General features: G+C 37.7%; 1 protein-coding gene across 3 annotated transcripts in view; it reads left to right on the top strand.

Annotated features, from left to right (window-relative positions):
* Positions 1–24,093, top strand: part of RNGTT (RNA guanylyltransferase and 5'-phosphatase) — a 246,444-nt gene that overhangs the window by 130,786 nt on the left and 91,565 nt on the right. For all 3 annotated transcript variants that reach the window (XM_088840722.1, XM_055433833.2, XM_088840721.1), the window contains one exon: positions 21,407–21,507. In XM_088840722.1, the coding sequence (XP_088696848.1) occupies positions 21,407–21,507 (101 nt within the window). The remainder of the gene's footprint in view (positions 1–21,406; positions 21,508–24,093) is intronic.

Below are 24,093 nucleotides of genomic sequence, written 5' to 3' on the forward strand. Positions count from 1 at the left end.
AAGTATACTATAATGAGTACATCTTTACACCAGCTGATTCTTCTGCAACAAACTGTTTTCTTCCTTTCTGTATTACTCCCATTCAGCCTTTGAATATCAAATTAGGTGTGGCTTCCTTGGGGAAGCCTGGCTGACTCGGTGAGTGTGTCTCTCCCCTGTGTTCTTAAAATGCTCTTCCTCATAGCAGTACTCGGAGCAGAGATAATTGTTTTAATGATATGCAGCACAAATTAGCAAAAAAGAAGGGTAACATACTGGATGTATAAAGTGACTAGGCTGCAGATATCACTCGTATCTAGAGTTTGATCCCCTATCAGTAGATGACTTTTATTCAGATTTGTGTCCGAGGAGAAACACTGTGAGAATCTGCTGACTTACCAGATCGCAGTAGTCTTGGTTATTAAGGCAGAATTAATCCTGAGAAATTTTTGTAATATATTGGCTCTTGTCTTTAGTCAATTAGGTGACTACTGTATTGCTGAGTAAGAAATAAAAATGGATAAAGGCAATGTTTCTGCCCTCAAAGGGCTTACACTGTATGAAGAAACTTGGCCCAGCAGCAGGGTGAGAAATGCAGACTGATGGAGTGGCAGAGGCACTTTGGTAGGTCCAGGGAGTAGGGGCAAGATGCATTGGGAGATGGGGCCAGTGCTACAGATGGGACAGGTCTCTTGGTTCACCGGTGCCTGAGTGGGAGAGATGAGGTAAGTGCTTTAGTTGCTGAAGTTTTCTTTGTTGTCTGAGCTCCCTCTTCCCACTAGCCAGGGCATTGCCAGTTGTTTGTCCCTCCTACTCACCACTCCCCACAAAAAGAGGCTAAAAGTAATTAGAAAACAACTGACTTAAAATTGGTTCCTTTTGAGACGGTTTTATATCATGAGACCTTCCAACCCAATCTTCCATTATTTGCTTTTAGACAGATTTTATGTATATAATTTTTTTTTTAAATAATGGAAAGATTTCTGTGATTTTGGCATTTTTTTTGACAAGTTGTACTATTCTGGTTGTCAGTTTCCTTATCCGTAAAACGAAAGGAGTTTGCTGCATGCATATTAAAAAAACAAGAAGCAAGAAGAAATTAATTATACTTGTGAATCAGATAGTAAAATTAGTAATATGAATGTATTTTGAGTAATTTTTCCACCCTGAATAATCCAAGACACTGCATGAATTCTATGATATTAAATTTCACCCTCAAATCACAACTTCACTTTCCATCAGGTAGAAAACTTTTATAAGTAAATGAGAAATGTCAACAAGCTTTTGAAAATGCAGTTCTCTTCTTCCCTTGCTGCCGTCTCTACCAACTTTGTGACTTTTTAGAAGTGAAATGCCAAGTGGTTGTCTTGAGTTATATTTTTTTAGGTGATGGACTCTTCCCTCTACATCAATAAGAACAGCATAGAGTACCAAGCTAATTTAGTCTCAGAAAACTTAAGCAAACTTCCCCTCAAGTCAGGTATATTTGTGGTCTCATTGCCTAGAACTTCCTTGTAACCTGATTATTCTTCAAAATTGAGTTCATGCCCTTTTCTTATTCAAGAAAACTTCCTTTACCCCTGTCCCCTGATTTTGGTGTTTCTCTGTTGTTCTTCCTCAGCAGCTTTGTTTATGTTCATTTGAGCGCCTCTGTAATGCTCTTTGATACTGTGAGGGATTGGGGGCAGGAAGAGAAGGGGATGACAGAGGATGAGATGGCTGGATGGCATCACTGACTTGATGGATGTGAGTTTGAGTGAACTCCGGGAGTTGGTGATGGACAGGGAGGCCTGGCGTTTTGCGATTCATGGGGTCGCAAAGAGTCGGACATGCCTGAGCGACTGAACTGAACTGATAATGCTCTTGGAGTTCATATTAAAAACCTCACTGGTTGAACTCAGTTCCTTGAGAGAATTTGTATCTTTCCCGTCTAGTGAGGTACTGGGCACATAGTAGGTAGTTAGTGTTAAGGATTTTTCCTCCATACAGGGTATTTATGTGTCTTATTTTGCAAAATAGGTATTTGTTACTTGCATCTCAGTGAAACTTGGGCAAAGAATATAACCAAGTTGCTAAATCTAGAATTGTTTTACTTTTCTGTCCAGCAGAATTACCAAAGAGGATTTTTTCCTTTGAAACTAAATGCTAGACAACAACAAAAATAAAACTAATATATGGCAAGATCAGGGCTCTTTCTTAGCTTCAGTGTAGGGCCTGGAATATGTGTTATGATAAAGAAACTGCTCACATTTAATGAGTGGAATGAGTAGCGTGGACTGCAAAGTATTTAAGGTATCTTTGGTCTACATATGCTGTCTTTAGGCAAGCAAAATGCTATTCTTACATTTTTCTAAGCGAGATAGATGAAGCCCAGACTTTGAATTTACTTAAAGTCATGAAGTTAATAGAGGTAAAGAAGAACCAGATATCTTGTACTCTATGTTGTTATTACTGCTGGCTTCCTTTAGATCAGAGTTTCTCACCTTTGGTACGATTGACATTTTGGTTTGGATAATTCTTTGTTGTGGGCAGCTGCCTTGTGCATTGTAGGTTGTTTAGAAACATCCCTGGCCTCTGCCCACTAGATGGCAGTAGCTCACCCTTTCCTCCCCAGTGTGACACCCAAACATGTAGGCATTGCCAGATAGCCTCTGGGGGGTAAAACCTCTAATTGAGAACCACTGCTTTATACAGCAGATATATCACTTATGCCTCCATTTTGTTTTCCTCTCTATTTTAGTTTTAGAGGATTTCTTTGGCACCTGGCCATCCTCTACCTCTAAGCCAAGTTCTACTCTTCATTTGATAAACACTTTCCTAAACATCTTGTTTGCCTGACATTTGCTTTCATTACTTTTTTTTAAAGATAATAGTGGACATCTCGGGTAATATTGATAATTGCTTTCAGATATAATCTATCTAATTTTTTATTTGACAGTTCACCTGGTAAAATCAGATTTGTTTCTCTATAACTATTATATGTATCAGTTTCAGGTTTGATGCATGAGACAGGGTGCTCAGGGGTGGTGCACTGGGATGACCCAGAGGATTGGGATGGGGTGGGAGGTGCAGAGGGGGGTTCAGGATGGGGGCACATGTACACCCTTGGCTGATTCATGTCAATGTATGGCAAAAACCACTACAATATTGTAAAGTAATTAGCCTCCAATTAAAATAAATAAATTTTTTTAAAAATGAAAAAACTATATACCTTTGATAATTATTTTAATCTAGATGCATGCTGGTGAATTTAATGAAATTAAAATGCATTATGCCCTAATTACATGTGGTAAAATGTAGCTTGGAAGAATGTTTCTGTAACCTTGTTTATATTCAGCAAGTGTATTTCAAGTTTGATAACTCACAAATATTTATTTTTAAAAGTCTTAAATCCCTGTATTATATAATATCTTTTCCCTTATTGAGGAACTTGAAAGAAGGGTGGTTTAATAGTTATTGATATACATAATATTTTATGAATAGTGATTTGTCATTTCATAATCTAAAATATTCTGTTTAAACATAAATTTAAATATGTGCTTGTGCTAAGTTGCTTCAGTCGTGTCTGACTCTTTGTGACCCCATGGATTGTAGCCCACCCAGGCTTCTCTGTCCATGGAATTCTCCAGGCAAGAAGACGAGTGGGTAGCCATTCCCTTCTCCAGGGGTTCTTCCCAACCTGGGGATCGAACCTGGGTCTCCTGCATTGCTAGCAGATTCTTTACTGTCTGAGCCACCAGGGAAGCCCACATTTAAATATACTTGAGACTAATGTTTTAAAATAAGTTAAATTTTTTTTCACTTTATTAATTTTTATTATTTATCAAGTATTTATTGAGCATTTACTAATTGTTTTGCCGGCATATGATTAGACATGATTTTACTGAAGTAGAACTTATATTCTAATAGAAATTTAAATATATTTTACTCATGGAAATTGTTTTGCTTTTGCATTTATTTTCAATAATTGAGAACTGTAATGTTTTAAAAATACAGTTTTATAAAAATTTTTATCAGGCATTTTATTAACTTTCATAAAACTGCTTTGAAATTCTCAGTCATGTCAAATCTAGTATTTCAGATTAACATAAATGGTTTGGTAGAGTCAGATGAGGAGTGGCTAATGTTTCTGAATTATTGCTTTGTAAAAATGGAAGAGTTAGTATATCTATTCTCCATTGGATGATTTCCAGAGAGAAAAATGTAAAGGATCCTTAGTGTCTATTTTACAATTAGCATTATGTTAAAATTATTTTTAGGATTAGTTATTAGGTACCCATTATAAAATATTTTGGGATTTTCCAGGTGGCACTAATGGTAAAGAATCTGCCTGCCGGTGCAGGAGACATAACAGACACAGGTTTGATCCCTGGGTCGGAAAGATCTCCTGGAGAAGGGCATGGCAACCCACTCCAGTATTCTTGCCTGGAGAATCCCATGGACAGAGGAGCCTGGTGGGCTACAGTCCATAGGGTTGCAAAGAGTTGGACACAACTGAAGTGACTTAGCAAGCAAGAACTATTTTAAAGCTGTACAATCCTAGCTTTAACATTTCCTAGCTTTAACAACTTAGATTGGTATTGGTTTCTAAGTGTTCTCATACTAGTCATATGAATAAGTAAGGAACAGAAGTAAATGATGGTTGGTTTGTAAATATGACATTCCCTTGGCAGAGGTTGTAAGTGGGGTTGGTGTGGGATGCTGACATTCCTTTCTGCCCCTCAATCCTTTTTACCCTTCACCACTATAGGGAACTACTCTTACTACTAAAAGGTCTGTTATGTTTCTGTCAGATAGACTTTATTAGAAAACAGACTACATTTTAAAAATTAGTTTTATTAATGGGATCATAACTGGAAAATTTAGAAATTGTAACATTTATAAAAATATATATATATTCAATAAGTATAAAGAGATTTATCTGTGATCATCCTGAAGGATATATGTTACATGAATGAGCCTCAGGGCAAATAAATGAATGAAAACTTCCACTGAAATATTATATATTTGATTTTATATTTGTTCAAGTTTAAATACAAGACTTAGGAAAATAGCGTGTATTCTTAAATTTACTACAGAGAAAATATTTTTTCTGTCAACTCCAGTGATTGTCTTTCTTTAGCAAAACTTGATACACTAAATTTGTCATTATATGAACTTCTGTTTCAAAAAAGTGATCCTATGACCACGGTTTTTGCGTTTTTTAAATTTCTAAAAATCTGTTAGAATGCAATTTGACTTGTATTTCTAAAAAATATTAGTAGTGAGAACACTTAGCAGTTTTCCCTTCCTCTTTCTCATAATATGACCTCACTGAATTGACATACTTTCCTCTCCTTCAGGGGAGTCTATATTTTTCTACCCGAGTGTTTTACTCACATTTACTTTCTGCTGTAAGTCTATGTTAATGAATATTACTCATTATTTGAAGCTCACAGTGTTCATTCCTCTTTAAGTACATAATCACCCAAGTAAAAGATTTTTTCCTTTTACTGTGTTTCTAGAATACATTTAAAACATTTTTTTCCCCCTATTCTGTAGTCTCTTTAATAACATGGGTAGTATTGTTCAACCATTTCCACAACTTTTACATCACTGCAAACAGAAGTTTTATAACCATTATGCAGTAACTCTACTCCTGCCCAGTCCATCCATCCCTCCTCCCCTACTGCCTCTACCCCCTACTCCTGGTGCCTCAGATCTACTTCCTGTCCCTGTGAATTTGCCTACTGTGGATATTTTTTTTTAATTGGAGGCTAATTACTTTATAATATTGTAGTGGTTTTTGCCATACATTCATATGAACCAGCCATGGGTGTACATGTGTCCCCTACCCTGACCCTTCCTCCCACCTCCCTCCCCATCACATCCCTCAGGGTCATCCCAGTGCACCAGCTCTGAGCAGCCTGTCTCATGCATTGAACCCGTACTGGCGATCTGTTTCACATATGATAATATATGTGTTTCAATGTTATTCTCTCAAGTCATCCCACCCTCACCTTCTCCCAGAGTCCAAAAGTCTGTTCTTTACATCTGTGTCTCTTTCGCTGTCTTGCATACAGGGTCATCATTACCATCTTTCTAAATTCTGTTTATATGTGCTAATATACTGTATTGGTGTTTTTCTTTCTGACTTACTTCACTCTGTATAATAGGCTCCAGTTTCATCCACCTCATTAGAACTGATTCAAATGCATTCTTTTTAATAGCTGAGTAATATTCCATTGTGTATATGTACCGAAGCTTTCTTATCCATTTGTCTGCTGGTGGACATCTAGGTTGCTTCCATGTCCTGGCTATTGTAAACAGTGCTGCGATGAACATTGGGGTACACGTGTCTGTTTCAATTCTGATTTCCTCGGTGTGTTTGCCCAGCAGTGGAATTGCTGGGTCCATATGACAGTTCTAGTTCCAGTTTTTTAAGGAATCTCCACACTGTTCTCCATAGTGGCTGTACTAGTTTGTATTTCCCACCAACAGTGTAAAAGGTTCCCTTTTCTCTGCACCCTCTCCAGCATATATTGTTTGTAGACTTTTTGATAGCAGCCATTCTGACCAGCGTGAGATGGTACCTCATCGTGCTTTTGATTTGCATTTCTCTGATAATGAGTGATGTTGAGCATCTTTTCATGTATTTGTTAGCCATCTGTGGATCTTCTTTGGATAAATGTCTGTTTAGTTCTTTGGCCTATTTTTTGATTGGATCACTTATTTTTCTGGAATTAGGCTTCAGGAACTACTTGTGTGTTTTTGAGATTAATTCTTTGTCAGTTGCTTCGTTTGCTGTTATTTTCTCCCATTCTGAAGGCTGTCTTCTCACCTTCCTTATAGTTTCCTTTATTGTGCAAAAGCTTTTAAGTTTAATTAGGTCCCATTTGTTTATTTTTGCTTTTATTTTCATTACTCTCAGAGGTGGATCATAGAGGATCCTGCTGTGATTTACATCAGAGAATGCTTTGCCTATGTTTTCCTCTAGGAGTTTTATAGTTTCTGGTCTTATGTTTAGTTCTTTGATCCATTTTGAGTTTATTTTTGTGTATGGTGCTAGAAAGTGTTCTAGTTTCATTCTTTTACAAGTGGTTGACTAGTTCTCCCAGCACCACTTGTTGAAGAGATTGTCTTTTCTCCATTGTATATTCTTGCCTCCTTTGTCAAAGATAAGGTGTCCATAGGTGCATGGATTTATCTCTGGGCTTTCTGTTTTGTTCCACTGATCTATATTTCTGTCTTTGTTCCAGTACCATACTGTCTTGATGACTGTTGATTTGTTGTATAGCCTGAAGTCAGCAGGTTGATTCCTCCGGTTCCATTCTTCTTTCTCAAGATTGCTTTGGCTGTTCGAGGTTTTTTGTATTTCCATACAAATTATGAAATTATTTGTTCTAGTGTTCTGAAAAATACCTTTGGTAGCTTGATAGGGATTCCATTGAATGATTGCTTTGAGTGGTATACTCATGTTCACTATATTGATTCTTCCGATCCACGAACATGGTATATTTCTCCATCTATTTGTGTCATCAGTGTTTTATAGTTTTCTATATATAGGTCTTTTGTTTCTTTCAGTTCAGTTCAGTCGCTTGGTCGTGTCTGACTCTTTGTGACCCCATGAATTACAGCACGCCAGGCCTCCCTGTCCATCACCAACTCCCAGAGTTCACTCAAACTCATGTCCATCGAGTCGGTGATGCCATCCAGCCATCTCATTCTCTGTTGTCCCCTTCTCCTCCTGCCCCCAATCCCTCCGAGCATCAGAGTCTTTTCCAGTGAGTCAGCTCTTCGCATGAGGTGGCGAAAGTATTGGAGTTTCAGCTTTAGCATCAGTCCTTCCAATGAACGCCCAGGATTGATCTCCTTTTAGGTAGATTTATTCCTAAGTATTTTATTCTTTTCATTGCAATGGTGAATGGAATTGTTTCCTTAATTTCTCTTTCTGAAATTTTCTCATTGTTAGTATATAGGAATTCAGGGGATTTCTGTGTGCTAATTTTATATCCTGCAACTTTACTATATTCATTGCTTAGCTCTAGTAGTGTTCTGGTGGTGTCTTTAGGGTTTTCTATGTAGAGGATCAGGTCATCTGCAAACAGTGAGAGTTTTACTTCTTCTTTTCCAATTTGGATTCCTTTTATTTCTTTTCTTATTTCTGTGGCTAAAACTTCCAAAACTATGTTGAATAATAGTGGTGAGAGTGGGCACCCTTGTCTTGTTCCTCCTGACTTTAAAGGAAATGCTTTCAATTTTTCACCACTGAGGATAATGTTTGCTGTGGGTTGATCATATATGCCTTTTATTATGTTGACGTATGTTCCTTCTATGCCTGCTTTCTGAATGGTTTTTATCATAAATGGATGTTGAATTTTGTCAAAGGCTTTCTCTGCATCTATTGAGATAATCATATGGCTTTTATCTTTCAATTTGTTAATGTATCACATTGTTATAACAAATGTATATAAATTTGTTAGTGTATCACATTGATTGCTTTGCAAATATTGAAGAATCCTTGCATCTCCTAGATAAAGCCCACTTGGTCATGATGTATGATCTTTTTAATATGTTGTTGGATTCTGTTTGCTAGAATTTTGTTAAGGATTTTTTGCATCTATGTTCATCAGTGATATTGGTCTGTAGTTTTTTTTTTGTGGCCTCTTTGTCTGGTCTTGGTATTAGGGTGATGGTGACATCATAGAATGAGTTTGGGATTTTACCTTCCTCTGCAGTTTTTTGGAAGAGTTTGAGTAGGATAGGTGTTAGCTCTTCTCTAAATTTTTCGGAGAATTAAGCTGTGAAGCCATCTGGTCCTGGGCTTTTGTTTGTTGGAAGATTTCTGATTACAGTTTCAATTTATGTGCTTGTGATGGATCTGTTAAGATTTTCTATTTCTTCCTGGTTCAGTTTTGGAAAGTTATACTTTTCTAAGATTTTGTAGAATTCTTCCAAGTTGTCCATTTTATTGGCATTTTATTGTCCTTTGTATTTCTGTGTTGTCTGTTCTGATTTCTCCATTTTCATATCTAATTTTGTTGATTTGATCCCCCCCCCTTTTTTTTAAGAGTCTGGCCTATGGTTTGTCTATTTTGTTTATCTTCTCAAAGAACCAGCTTTTAGCTTTGTTGATTTTGGCTATGGTCTCCTTTGTTTCTTTTGCATTTTTTTCTGCCCTAATTTTTATGATTTCTTTCTTTCTGCTAACCCTGGGGTCCTTCATTTCATCTTTTCCTAGTTGCTTTAGGTGTAGAGTTAGGTTATTTATTTGATACTGAATCCCATAGGTTTCAGGTTGTTGTATTTTCATTTTCATTCGTTTCTATGCATATTTTGATTTCTTTTTTGATTTCTTCTGTGATTTGTTGGTTATTCAGAAATGTTTTTTGTAGCCTCCATATATTTGTATTTTTAATAGTTTTTTTTCCTGTTCAGTTCAGTTCAGTCACTCAGTCGTGTCCGACTCTTTGCGACCCCATGAATCACAGCATGCCAGGCCTCCCTGTCCATCACCAACTCCCGGAGTTCACTCAAACTCATGTCCATCGAGTTGGTGATGCCATCCAGCCATCTCATTCTCTGTCGTCCCCGTCTCCTCCCACCCCCAATCCCTCCCAGCATCAGACTCTTTTCCATTGAGTCAACTCGTCGCATGAGGTGGCCAAAGTGTTGGAGTTTCAGCTTTAGCATCAGTCCTTCCAATGAAAACCCAGGGTTGATCTCCTTTAGAATGGACTGGTTGGATCCCCTTGCAGTCCAAGGGACTCTCAAGAGTCTTCTCCAGCACCACAGTTCAAAAGCATCAATTCTTCAGCAATCAGCTTTCTTCACAGTCCAACTCTCACATCCATACATGACCACGGGAAGAACCATAGCCTTGACTAGATGGACCTTTGTTGGCAAAGTAATGTCTCTGCTTTTTAATATGCTATCTAGGTTGGTCATAACTTTCCTTCCAAGGAGTAAGCGTCTTTTAATTTCATGGCTGCAATCAGCATCCGCAGTGATTTTGGAGCCAAAAAAAATAAAGTCTGACACTGTGTCCACTGTTTCCCCATCTATTTACCATGAAGTGATGGGACGAGATGCCATGATCTTCGTTTTCTGAATGTTGAGCTTTAATCCAAACTTTTCACTCTCCTCTTTCACTTTCATCAAGAGGCCTTTGAGTTCCTCTTCACTTTCTGCCATAAGGGTGGTGTCATCTGCATATCTGAGGTTATTGATATTTCTCCCAGCAATCTTGATTCCCGCCTGTGCTTCGACATCTAATCTTACGACATTGTGGAGAAAAGATGCTTGAGATGATTTCATTTTTTTAAAATTTACCAAGGCTAGATTTATGGCCCAGGATGTGATCTGTCCTGGAGAATGTTCTGTGTGCACTTGAGAAAAAGGTGAAACTCATTGTTTTGGGGTGAAATGTCCTGTTGAGCTCAATCAGGTCTAACTGTCCATTGAATCCTTTAAAGTTTGTGTTTCCTTGCTAATTTTCTGTTTGGTTCATCTGTCCATAGGTGTGAGTGGGGTATTAAAATCTCCCACTATTATTGTGCTACTGTTAATTTCCCCTTTCATACTTGTTAGTATTTGCCTTACATATTGCAGTGCTCGTATGTTGGGTGCATATAAATTTATAATTGTTATGTCTTCTTGGAGTGATCTTTTGATCATTATGTAGTGTCCTTCTTTGTCTCTTTTCACGGCCTTTACTTCAAAGCCTATTTTATTTGATATGAGTATTGCTAGTCCTGCTTTCTTTGGGTCTCCATTTGCGTGGAATATCTTTTCCCAGCCCTTCACTTTCAGTGTGTATGTGTCCCTAGTTTGAGGTGGGTCTCTTGCAGACAACATATATGGGGGTCTTGTTTTTGTATCCATTCAGCCAGTCTTTGTCTTTTGTTTGGGGCATTCAACCCATTTACATTTAAGGTAATTATTGATAAGTATGATCCCGTTGCCATTTACTTCGTTGTTTTGGGTTTGAGTTTATATACCTTTTCTGTGTTTCTTGCCTAGAGAAGATCGTTTAGCATTTGTTGAAGAGCTGGTTTGGTGGTGCTGAATTCTCTCAGCTTTTGCTTGTCTGTAAAGCTTTTGATTTCTCCTTCATATGTGAATGAGCTCCTTGCTGGGTACAGTAATCTGGACTGTAGGTTCTCTTTCATCACTTTAAGTATGACCTGCCATTCCCTCTGGCTTACAGAGTTTCTGTTGAAAGATCAGCTGTTATCCTTATGGGGATCCCCTTGTGAGTTACTTGTTATTTTTCCTTACTGCTTTTAATATTTGTTCTTTGTGTTTGATCTTCTTTAATTTGATTAATATGTGTATTGGGGTGTTTTGCCTTGGGTTTATCCTGTTGGGGACTCTCTGGGTTTCTTGGACTTGGGTGGCTATTTCCTTCCCCATTTTAGGGAAGTTTTCAACTATTACCTCCTCAAGTATTTTCTCATGGACTTTCTTTTTGTCTTCTTCTTCTGGGGCTCCTATGATTCAAATGTTGGGGCATTTAAAATTGTCCCAGAGGTCTCTGAGGTTGTCCTCATTTCTTTTGATTCTTTTTTCTTGTTTCCTCTCTGCTTCATTTATTTCCACCATTCTGTCTTCCACCTCACTTATCCTATCTTCTGCCTCAGTTATTCTACTGTTGGTTCCATCTAGAGTGCTTTTGATCTCAGTTATTGCATTATTCATTATTGATTGACTCTTTTTTATTTCTTCTAGGTTCTTGTTAAACTTTTCTTGTATCCTTGTCTCCAGACATCTGTAACTCCATTTTGTTTTCAATATTTTGGATCGTTTTTACTATCATTATTCTGAATTCTTTTTCAGGTAGACTCCCTATCTCCTCCTCTTTTGTTTGGTTTGGTGGGCTTTTATCATGTTTCTTTACCTGCTGAATATTTCTCTGCCTTTTCATCTTGTTTAGATTGCTCTGTTTGGGGTGGCCTTTCTGTATGCTGGAACTTTGTGGTTCCTCTTTATTGTGGAGGTTCCTCCCTGTCGGTGGGGTGGACGAGTGGCTTGTCAAGGTTTCCTGGTTAGGGAAGCTTGCATTGGTGTTCTGGTGGGTAGAGCTGGATCTCCTCTCTGGAGTGCAATGAAGTGTCCAGTAGTGAATTTTGAGGTGTCTGTGGGTTTGGTGTGACTTATGGCTGCCTCTATTTTTGTCCTCAGGATTATGTTCCTGCGTTGTTGGAGAATTAGCTTGTTATGTCTTGCTCTGAGACTTGTTGGATCTTGGGTGGAGCTTGGTTGCAGTGTAGGTTTGGAGGCTTTTGGATGAGCTCTTGTTGATTAATGTTTCCTGGAGTCGGGAATTTTCTCTTGTTCTCAAGTTTTGGATTTGAACCTCCTGCCTCTGGCTTTCAGTCTTATTCTTACAGTAGCCTCAAGACTTCTCCATCCATACAGCACCAATGGTAAAACATCTAGGTTAATGGTGAAAAGATTCTCCACAGTGAGGGACACCCAGAGAGGTTCACGGAGTTACATGGAGAAGAGAAGAGGGAGGAGGGAGATAGAGGTGACTATGAGAAGAGGGGGAATAAAAAGTGGGGAGAGCAATCTAGCCAGTAATCTATTCCCTATTTTCTCTCCACAGTCTGGAACACTCAGAGAGGTTCACGGAGTTCCATAGAGAAGAGAGAAGGGAGGAAGGAGATACGAGGTGACCAGGAGGAGAGGAGGGGGAGTTAAAAGGAGAGAGACCAATATAACCTGTGATCATTTCCCTAAGTGTTCTCCACAGCCCAGAACACCCAGAGAGATTCACTGAGTTGAGAAGGGGGAGGGAGGAGGAAGAGGCAACCTGGGGGAGAAAAAGGAGAGTCAAAAAGGGAGAGAGCAATCAAGCCAGTAGTCACACTCATAAGTAAAAATGGGTACTAAAGATTGCATTCTTAAAGGTACAGAGTTGATAACAAATACCAAAAAGCAAAGATTAAAAATCTAGAGTAGAGGTTAGACTCTCAAAAATACAATATTAAAAAACAAAATCTCAAAAGTTACCAAAAAGTAGACTGTGCAACCCCATAGACGGCAGCCCACCAGGCTCCCCTGTCCCTGGGATTCTCCAGGCAAGAACACTGGAGTGGGTTGCCATTTCCTTCTCCAGTGCATGAAAGTAAAAGTGAAGTCGCTCAGTCGTGTCCGACTCTTCATGACCCCATGGACTGCAGCCTACCAGGCTCCTCCATCCATGGGATTTTCCAGGCAAGAGTAATGGAGTAGGGTGCCATTGCCTTCTCTGTTGCAAGGTAATAGTAGTTTTTAAATATGGAGATTAAAGGAGTAATAAAGAATATAAAAATTAAAAAAAATAAAAAATTAGAAAAATTAAGAAATGATTGATAGTAAAATATATCTAGGAATTTCTCTGGAGCTATTGAGTGCAGTGTGGGGTCAGTTTTAGACAGTTCCTTGTTCCAGCTTATAGTTCTACTCAAGGTCTATAGGCCCCTTCCAATGTAGCCAATGCTAACTACAGGGTTTTAATCTGTTGCAGCTGTCACTTCCAAAGCTGTTCCCTCTTCTTTGTTTATTTTGGCTTCCTCTGTTTGCAAATCTCTTCAGTATCTAACTTCTGCCCTGACAGAAAGGGATGAAGGTGGTCATTTGTTTAGGCTCACTTGTTCAATTTTGCTGCAGGGAGGGAGGAACACTGCAAACAAATATCACTGGCATGTGTCGGGAGTGCTCGCAGTGTCTGGGCCACACTGGGTTTGCTCCTGCTCACGGTGTGTGTGCTTTCCTGGTCTACACTGCTCAGGCTCCAGGTTGGCAGGCCCTGGGTTGTGTGCACTTCCCAGGTCTGAGCTGCTCGTGTTCAGGTTCTCAGGTACTCCACAAAGGCACAGACTCAGTTAGGCCTGCATTTTGTGCCCTTCCCAGGTCCGAGCAGCTCAGGTGACCAGGTGTTTGGCGAGCGCACTCTCCCCAGGTGCAGTGTCTTTTATCACCTTCCTGGTCCCAGCCACTTCGTTTCCTGGGTGTGCAGCAGGAGCGCCGTCTTAGATGTGCCCTGTGTTTCCTCTGGAGAGCTGATTTCTGGCTGAGAACCTCCTGGCGGATGTCAACCGTCCAGGATCCCAGGAAGACTTGGTTAGCAACTGGGAGCCTGCTTGCAGTTTGGTGGAGGATGCTGTCGCTGTGGCCGAGTTTTCCCCTCTCTCTCTGGCTCTGGCTGTCGCCTGCCTGCCTCCCTGTCTCTGGTGGGGGGTGGGCTGGTGCGCTGCTGGCTAGCTCTCCTGTGGTGTTCGCTCATTCCTTTGTTTGGATATTTCATGTAGGTAGAATCATGCAGTTTTTGTCCTTTTGTGTCTGGTTTATTTCACTTAGCATAGTTTTTGAGGTTCATTCATTTTGTAGCATATATCAGAAATTTTTTCTTATTTTGTTACTGAGTGATATTCCATTGTATGTATATAGTGCACTTTGTCTATTTTTATGGTGATGGAAACCTAGGTTGTTTCCACCTTTTTGGCAATTTTGAATAATGCTGCCATGAATGTTGACTTGTCCTAGGTATTTTTTTTCTTTTTGATGTAAATGGAATTGATTTCTTAGTTTCCTTCTTGGATTGTTCATTGCTGTTGTATAGACACAACTGATCTTATGTATTGATAATACCACCATTATATTACTTTAAAAGGAATAAATTTAACGAAAATTGTTCAAGACCTGTGTACCAAAAACTACAAAACACTACTGAGAGAAATTTAGAAGACGTCACTAAAGAGATTGGCAGTGTTTGTGAATCGAAAGATTCAGTATTGTTAAGATTTTTTTCCCCCTTAATTGATCTATTGATTCACTGTATTCTTGCTTAAAATCCTAATAAACTTATTTTCATTGAGATTGACCAGGTAATTTTAAAATATATGTGGAAATACAAATCTGTATTAACTAAGAGACTTTGGATAAAGAAGAACAAAGTTTGAGGACCTGTGTACTCTGGTTTTAATACTTAATACAGAGCTATAGTAATCAAGACAGTATGGTATAAGCAGGAAGAAAGGCGTACTTATCAATGCAGCAGATTAGCAAGAATCAACATACAGCAGTACCCATAAACAATTGATTTTTGGCAAAGATGCCAGGGCAGTTCAGTGAGGGAAGGATAGTCTTTTAACAAATGGTGGTGTATCACTTTGATATCCATCTGTCAAATAGTGAACAGTCCCTTACTTCACACCATATATATAAATTAACCTAAAATGGACCATAAAAATAAGAAAACAATAAAACTTCTGTAAGAAAATGTAGTGGAAAATTTCAGTAACCTTAGGATAGGCAAAGATTCCTTAAAAAGGCACAAAAAGCACAAATTATAAAAGTTTGAAATTGATAATTTTGAAAAGATGCTCAGCATCACCAAACATCAGGTAAATGCCCGTCAAAAGCACATTGGTATATTATCTAACACCAGTTAGGGTGGCCATTATCAAAAAGTGAAAAGATAACATGCTGGTGAGAAAGTGGAGGAAGGGAAACCCTTCTGCACTGTTGGTAGAAATGTAAATTGATATAGCTCTTATGAAAAATAGCATGCAGGTTCCTCAAAAAATTAATAATAGAGCTGCCGTGTCATTCAACAGTCCCACCTTTGGATATGTATTCAAAAGAAAGAAAATCTACATCCTGAAGAGGTACTTGCATTTCCATCTTTACTGCAGCAATATTCACAGTAGCCAAGATGTGGAAATAACTTGTCTGTCAGAGGATGAATGGATAAAAAAATAATGGTATACATGTACAATGGAATGTTATTCAGCCTTAAGAAAGAAGGAAGTTCAGCCAATTGTGACAGCATGGATGAACCTGGAGTACATTATGCTAAGTGAAATAAGCTCTCACTATATATGGAATCTTTAAAACAAAAAAAAGTCAAGTCAGAGTGTGGAATGGTGGTTATCAGAAGTGGCAGGTAGGGGATAAACAGAGATATTAATCAAACGGTGGAAACTTTCAGTTATAAGATGAGTAAGTTCCGGAGACCTAATGTATAGCATGGTATCTGTGGTTAATAATAAAATATACTTGAAATTTCCTAAGGGAATAAATCTTAAGTGGTTTTACACACAAAGAAGTAACTGTGAGATGATGGATATGTTTATTAGCTTGATTGTGGTAATCATTTCGCAGTGTATACGTATATAAAAACACCATGTTGTAGACCTTAAATTTTGTATTTCTCAATCATATCTCAGTAAAGCTGGAAAAAAAATAGATGATTTTGAGTTCATTAAAATATATTCAAAAGAAATGTATTTTGTTAAGAAAATGAAAAGGCAAGACAAAAACTGATAGAAAATATTTGCAGAACATCTATCCAAACAAGGGTATTTATCCAGAATATATAAACAACTCTTACAGGTCCATTATAAGGAGTTAACCCAATAAAAACAAGGGTAAAATTTTGAACAGGTACCTCACCAAAGGAGATACACAGATAGCAGCCAATAAGCAAATTAAAATATCTTCAGCATCTTTTTGTCATTCAGTTCAGTTCAGTCACTCATTCGTGTCTGACTCTTTGCGACACCATGAATCACAGCACGCCAGGCCTCCCTGTCCAACACCAACTCGAGTCTACTCAAACTCATGTCCATCGAGTCGGTGATGACATCCAGCCATCTCATCCTCTGTCGTCCCCTTCTCCTCCTGCCCCCAATCCCTCCCAGCATCAGGGTCTTTTCCAGTGAGTCAACTCTTCGCATGAGGTGGCCAAAGTCTTGGAGTTTCAGCTTCAGCATCAGTCCTTCCAATGAACACCCAGGACTGATCTCCTTTAGGATGGACTGGTTGGACCTCCTTGCAGTCCAAGGGACTCTCAAGAGTCTTCTCCAACACTACAGTTCAAAAGCATCAATTCTTCGGAGCTCAGCTTTCTTCACAGTCCAACTCTCACATCCATACATGACCACTGGAAAAACCATAGTCTTGACTAGATGGACCTTTGTTGGCAAAGTAATGTCTCTGCTTTTTAATATGCTATCTATAAGTTGGTCATAACTTTAATGCAAATCAGAATTATGAGACATACTTCAGAATTAAAATTTTAGAATTAAAAAGACCAGCAATACCTAGTCCTGGGCTAGTTTCAGAGGAAATTGATCTCTCATATGTTACAGCTGTGAATGGATGATGTCATTGCCACTTTGGAGAACAATTTGACAGTTTCTTAGGGGCTTCCCTGGTGGCTCAGAGGTTAAAGTGTCTTCCTCCAATGCGGAGACCCAGGTTCAATCCCTGGGTTGGGAAGATCCCCTGGAGAAGGAAATGGTAACCCACTCCAGTATTCTTGCCTGGAGAATCCCATGGACAGAGAAGCCTGGTAGGCTACAGTCCACAGGGTCACAAAGAGTCGGACACGACTGAGTGACTTCACTTTCACTTATAAAGTTAAACATACTTTTATCATATGACAGAGCCATTCTACTCCAAGGTATATATTTGCCCAGAAGTTATGAAAGCAGATGTCCACACCAGTGTTCAGACCAGCATCATTCATGATAGCCTAAAAATAGGAACAACCCAGATATCCTTCAACTTGTAAATGTGCATTTTGTAGCATATACATAGAATGGAATCCTGCTCAGTTTAATAAAAAGGAGCAAGCTACTAATATGTATGCCAATGTATTGCAAAACATCGTGTTATGAATTTCTCATGGATTTCAGAAAAGGCACAACTATAGTGATAGAAAGAAGGTCACTACTGCTGGAGAGTTGGTGACAGGGAACTGACTGCAGATGTCAAGAGAAAACTTGTGGATGGTTGATTGAAATGCTGTATGTTGTGATTCTGGTGATGCTTACATGCTTGTATCCAGTTGTCAAATTCATTAATTTGATTCATTGTGAATTGAATCATCCCGCAGTAAAGATGAATAAAAAGGCACAATTGTCTTTTTTATTTTTAAATATATTTATTATAATCGGAGAATAATTGCCTCAAAGTATTGTGGTGGTTTTTGCCATACATCGACATTGATCAGCGATGGGTGCACCTGTGTAACCCCATCCTGAACCCTCCTCCCACCTCCATCCCCACTGCATGCCTCTGGGTTGTGTCAGAGCACCGACTTTGAGTGCCCTGCTTCATGCATCGAACTTGTGCTGGTCATCTATTTCACATATGGTGATATACCTGTTTCAATGCTGTTCTCGCAAATCTTTCCACCTTTGCCTTCTCCTGCATAGTCCAAAAGTCTGTTCTTTACATCTGTGTCTCTTTTGCTGCCTTGCATATAGCATTGTTGTTACTGTCTTTCTAAATTCTCTATATATGCTTTAATATACTGTATTGGTGTTTTTGGTGGAGCTCTGTATAACAGGCTCCAGTTTCATCCACCTCATTAGAACTGATTGAAATGCATTCTTTACTAATAGCTGAGTAATATTCCATCGTGTATATGTACCACAGCTTCCTTATCCATTCATCTGCCGATGGACATCTAAGAGACTTCCATGTCCTGGCTATTGTAAACAGTGGGGTACATGTGTCTTTTTCAGTTCTGGTTTCCTCTGTGTGTATGCCCAGCAGTGGGATTGCTGGGTCATATGGCAATTCTGTTACCAGTTTTTTTAAGGACTCTCCATACTGTTCTCCATATTGGAGAAGGAAATGGCAACACACTCCAGTGTTCTTGCCTGGAGAATCCCAGGGACGGGGGAGCCTGGTGGGCTGCCGTCTATGGGGCCGCTCAGAGTTGGACACGACTGAAGCGACTTAGCAGCAGCAGCATACTGTTCTCCATACAGTGGCTGTACCAGTTTGCATTCCCACCAACAGTGTAAGAGGGTTGCCTTTCCTCCACACCCTCTCCAGCATTTATTGTTTGTAGACTTTTTGATGGTGGCTATTCTGAGCGGTGTGAGATGATACCTTCTTGTGGTTTGATTTTCATGTATCTAATAATGAGTGATGTTGAGCATCTTTTCATGTGTTTATTAGCCATCTATGTGTCTTCTTTGGAAAAATATCTTAGAAAAGTATAACCTTCCAAAACTGAACCAGGAAGAAACAGCAAATCTTAACACATCACAGGCATGGAAATTGAAGCTGTAATAAAAAATCTTCCAACAAACAAAAGCCCAGGACCAGATGTCTTCATAGGTGAATTCTACCAAAAATTTAGAGAAGAGCTAACATCTATCCTCCTCAAATGCTTCCAGAAAATTGCAGAGGAAGGTAAACTCCCAAATTCATTCTATGAGGCCACCATCACCCTGATACCAAGACCAGACAAAGGTGCCACAATAAAAGAAAACTACAGGCCAATATCACTGATGAACATAGATGCAAAAATCCTCAACAAAATTCTAGCAGGCAGAATCCAACAACATATTAAAAAGATCATACATCATGACCAAGTGGGCTTTATTCCAGGGATGCAAGGATTCTTTAATATTTCCAAATCAATCAATGTGATACACCATATTAACAAATTGAAAGATAAAAGCTATATGATTATCTTAGTTGATGCTGAGAAAGCCTTTGACAAAATCCAATACCCATTTATGATACCAAAAAAAAAAAAAAACCTCTCCAGAAAGCATAGAAGGAATATACCTCAACGTAATAAAAGCCATATAGACAAATTGATAGCAAAGATTATCTTCAATGGTGAAAAATTGAAAGCATTTCTTCTAAAATCAGGAACGGGACAAGGTTTCCCACTCTGACCACTACTGTTCAACATAGTTTTGGAAGTCCTAGCCACAGCAATCAGAGAAGAAAAAGAAATAAATGGAATCCATATTGGAAAAGAAGTAAAACTCTCACTGTTTGCAGATGACATGATCCTCTACATAGAAAACCCTAAGGATGCCACCAGAAAATTACTAGAGCTAATCAATGAATATAGTAAAGTTGCAGGATATAAAATTAATACACAGAAATCCCTTGCATTCCTATACACTAATAATGAGAAAATAGAGAAATTAAGGAAACTATTCCATTCACTGCTGCAATGAAAAGAATTAAATACTTAGGAATATATCTACCTAAGGAAACAAAAGACTTGTACATAGAAAACTATAAAACACTACTGAAAGCAATCAAAGAGGACACTAATAGATGGAGAAATATACCATGTTCATGGATTGGAAGAATAAATATTGTAAAAATGAGTATACTACCCAAAGTAATTTATACATTCAATGCAATCCCTATCAAGCTACCAGTGGTATTTTTCACAGAGCTAGAACAAGTAATTTCACAGTTTGTATGGGAACTCCACAAACCTTGAATAGCCAAAGCAATCTTAAGAAAGAAGAATGGAACTGGAGGAATCAACCTGCCTGACTTCAGACTATACTGCAAAGCTACAGTCATCAGGGCAGTATGGTACTGGCACAGAGATAGAAATATAGATCAGTGGAACAAAATAGAAAGCCCAGAGATAAATCCATACACCTATGGACACCTTATCTTTGACAAAGTAGGCAAAAATATACAATGGAGAAAAGACAAGCTCTTTAACAAGTGGTGCTGGGGAAACTGGTCAACCACATGTGAAAAAATGAAACTAGAACACTTTCTAACACCATACACAAAAGTAAACTCAAATGGATTAAAGATCTAAGTGTAAGACTAGAAACTATAAAACTCCTAGAGGAAAATGTAGGCAGAACACTCTCTGACATAAATCACAGCAAGATCCTCTATGACCCACCTGCCAGAGTAATGGAAATAAAAACAAAAATAAGTGGGACCTAATTAAACATAAAAACTTTTGCACAATGAAGGAAACTGTAAGCAAGATAAAAAGGCAGCATTCAGAATGGGAGAAAACAATAGCAAATTAAACAACTGACAAAGAATTAATCTCCACAATATACAAACAGCTCATGAGGCTCAATAACAGAGAAATGAACAACCCAATCAAAAAGTGGGCCAAAGAACTAAGTAGGCACAATTATTTTTAAATGACCAAACTTCCCTTTAAGTTGTAGTGAATTGTGGGGAATAACAGGTTTCCTTATTTTTTAAAACTTTCACAAACAAGTATCTATGTGTCATTATTTTTCAAAACTTTCACGAACAAATATCTAATGTGTTTTGGTAGGGAAGAGAGAAAGGCTATCCATAAGATGTTGGATATCTAATGAATAGCGTGTGTGCATGCTAAGTCGCTTTAGTCATGTTTGACTCTTTGTGACTCTATGGACTTTAGCCAGCCAGGCTCCTCTGTCCATGAAATTCTCCAGGCAAGAATACTGGAGTGGATTGCCATGCCCTTCTCCAGGGGATCTTCCCATCTAACTCAAGAGTGACGATATCTAATTTCACTCATTAGTTGACGATAACAAAGGTTATATTAAAAGAAGACATGATTTTGCTTAATAAAAAATAATTGTTATTATATTTAGTATATCAGATGTATAATTTTTAGCTTCTTATTAACTATTATCCTGATTGTCATTCACTTTAGAAATACAAACCTGGTCGATGTGATGATATTTTGAAATGGAAGCCTCCCAGTCTGAATTCTGTGGATTTTCGCCTAAAAATAACAAGAATGGGAGGAGAAGGGTAAGTATGCACCTTTGATTCCCCATCATTTTTATATGTAATAATACTTTTACTATTCCTATGTATTTACCCAGAAGTTATGAAAACATATGTCCACATAAATGTTTGTATTATATAAAGCTTCACTGTTTATGATATTTTACATATATCTTCAAAATAAAGTAAAATACTTTTCCAGTATACTTTATACTGTATGCTATAAATCTATCTAATTTTCCCAGATTATTTCTCTGATATATTACAGCTCACATTTTGTAGCATCCTTTAAAATTGACCAACTTTAGTCTTAAAAAAAGTTATTTCTAATATTAACACAGTGAACTTCATTAAAATGTAAAAGTGAAAATAGATTTTACTTGAAAATAATTCAGTCAAGTGAGTTATAAATGTAAGATACTATTATTATTATTGAACGTTTTTAAACAAGCCATTTTTCCTTTGAAGGAAGCTGCTTCATGTTTGCATTTGCATAGCAAAAACTTATTTATACTTTATTGGGGTAGAGTTTTAATTGTAGAATTTCATTAAAATTTTTCATAATGTCTGTTAAGTGTTAATTTCATGTATTGGTTAATCTTCATACGTGACTTCATTGGTTGGTTGTTGTTGTTAGTTGCTAAGTCATGTCCGACTCTTTTGTGACCCCATGCTCCTCTGTCTATGGGGTTTCCCAGGCAGGAATACTGGGGTGGGTTGCCATTTCCTTCTCCATCATTGGTTGCTACTTTAGAATAGAAAAAAAGAAACATGCTTTAGGGTTAATAAATTGTTTTTCCAAAGCCTTGTTTTATTTTACTTTCTTCCACAATTTTTTATGGCATCTTATGTAAGTAAATGCATAATAACAAAACAAGAAATGTTTAATCAAGGAAATCCTAAAGAGAAAGTATATAATATAACATTGGCGAAAGCTTAAAAGTGTACCAGTGCATGCCATGAAATGCATGCACTTTTTATTTGCCAAAGATAAACCACAGATTTGGTTTTTTGTAGCTAATGGATGAAGGGTAGAACGAATTATGTGACTACAGATTCCAGAAGATTAAGTCTCTTAAGAGATTATATGTTTTCAAATAACGATAGATAGTGTGTAGTGTAATGAATCCTAACTGAAAAGAGAGAGTTTATTAAGTTATATATCAGTTTTTAAAATGTAGAGTAGTTAATATTATATGTCCTTAAATAAGAGTTTGTGACTTAATAATAAAGTACAGTTTAGCCAGAACAACAATCTGGGACCTCAAATAGTATTGTTTGGGTATTTTACTCTCTATTGGTCTGGTTTAATCCAAAGATAGATTGATAACTTTTGACTAGAATTGGTTAGAATATATATATTCTATAGAATAATGTAGAAGATTAGATAAAAGAAATTATATTCGTAATCTAGGATATCTGTATGCTGGATATCTGTCAGGAAGAATAATCTATAGTTTACTATTTATCAATACTTAGCTATGCATTGATATTAATATTAATATAAATTTACCATTTATTATTAACCAGTATTCTGAATACAGTGTTGTTATTATAACACTTAATTACTAATAAGATGAATAAATATTATTAATATCTTCTGGAAACTGCCCCCAAATGCATTCTACCTCCCCTCGTATATATAACATAACACTATCTTTGGATAAGTATTGCTGAGTAGTAAGCTCAAGACGGTTATTCTTCCTGATGAAGTGTTGGGTGTACAGGAGTTCTGGGTTGCCAATTCGCTTTACAATCTCCAAATCAGTAGTCATGCAAGCTAATGCTCGTATGTCTTTCTGGAAATGCTCTGGAGAATATTACCTCTTTTCTAAACAGTGGTGGCTGAAGGAATAAGTCTGATGGGGCTGCATGCATCTTTTTTTTTCCCTTAAAAGACACAAATGAATATGGTTCTTTGGAAATAAGACTTCAAAGATAAGTGAAATTTGTGAAATTGCTTCATTACTAAATCCTCTATTTTACTTGCTGCTAAGTCACCTCAGTCGTGTCCGACTCTGTGTGACCCCATAGATGGAAGCCCACCAGGCTCCCCTGTCCCTGGGATTCTCCAAGCAAGAACACTGGAGTGGGTTGCCATTTCCTTCTCCAATGTGTGAAAGTGAAAAGTGAAAGTGAAGTCGCTCAGTCGTGTCCGACCCTTAGCGACCCCACGGACTGCAGCCTACTAGGCTGCTCCATCCATGGGATTTTCTAGGCAAGAGTACTGGAGTGGCTTGCCATTGCCTTCTCCGTCTATTTTACTTAAATCTCTATTTATAATATTTAGTTAAGAAGTATAAGCCTTTGTGTGATTTTGTTGATTGTTTCATTGAGTTTTGAAAGATCATTTTGTTTGGCTAAGATTGCAGTTCTTAGTAAAAGCTACAGGAGACTACATGTGGAATGACCATTTTTCTAAGTATTAAAAATGATATTAATTTTTCCTTTATTTGTCTATTGCAATTAAATATGAAAAAGTATAATTTAGTAGTTTTTTCATTTGCTTCTATTAGTATGTTTTAATATGTATTTTTTAAATTTTACCTATTTGGAATGTCTTCTTATAAAAAAAATGAATTATCTCTTATTCTAGTACCTCTTTAAAAC

The sequence above is a fragment of the Moschus berezovskii genome, chromosome 10 (genome assembly GCF_049115385.1).
Source record: "Moschus berezovskii isolate FMDL1 chromosome 10, NW_MosBer_1.0, whole genome shotgun sequence".
Taxonomy (NCBI): Eukaryota; Metazoa; Chordata; class Mammalia; order Artiodactyla; family Moschidae; genus Moschus; species Moschus berezovskii.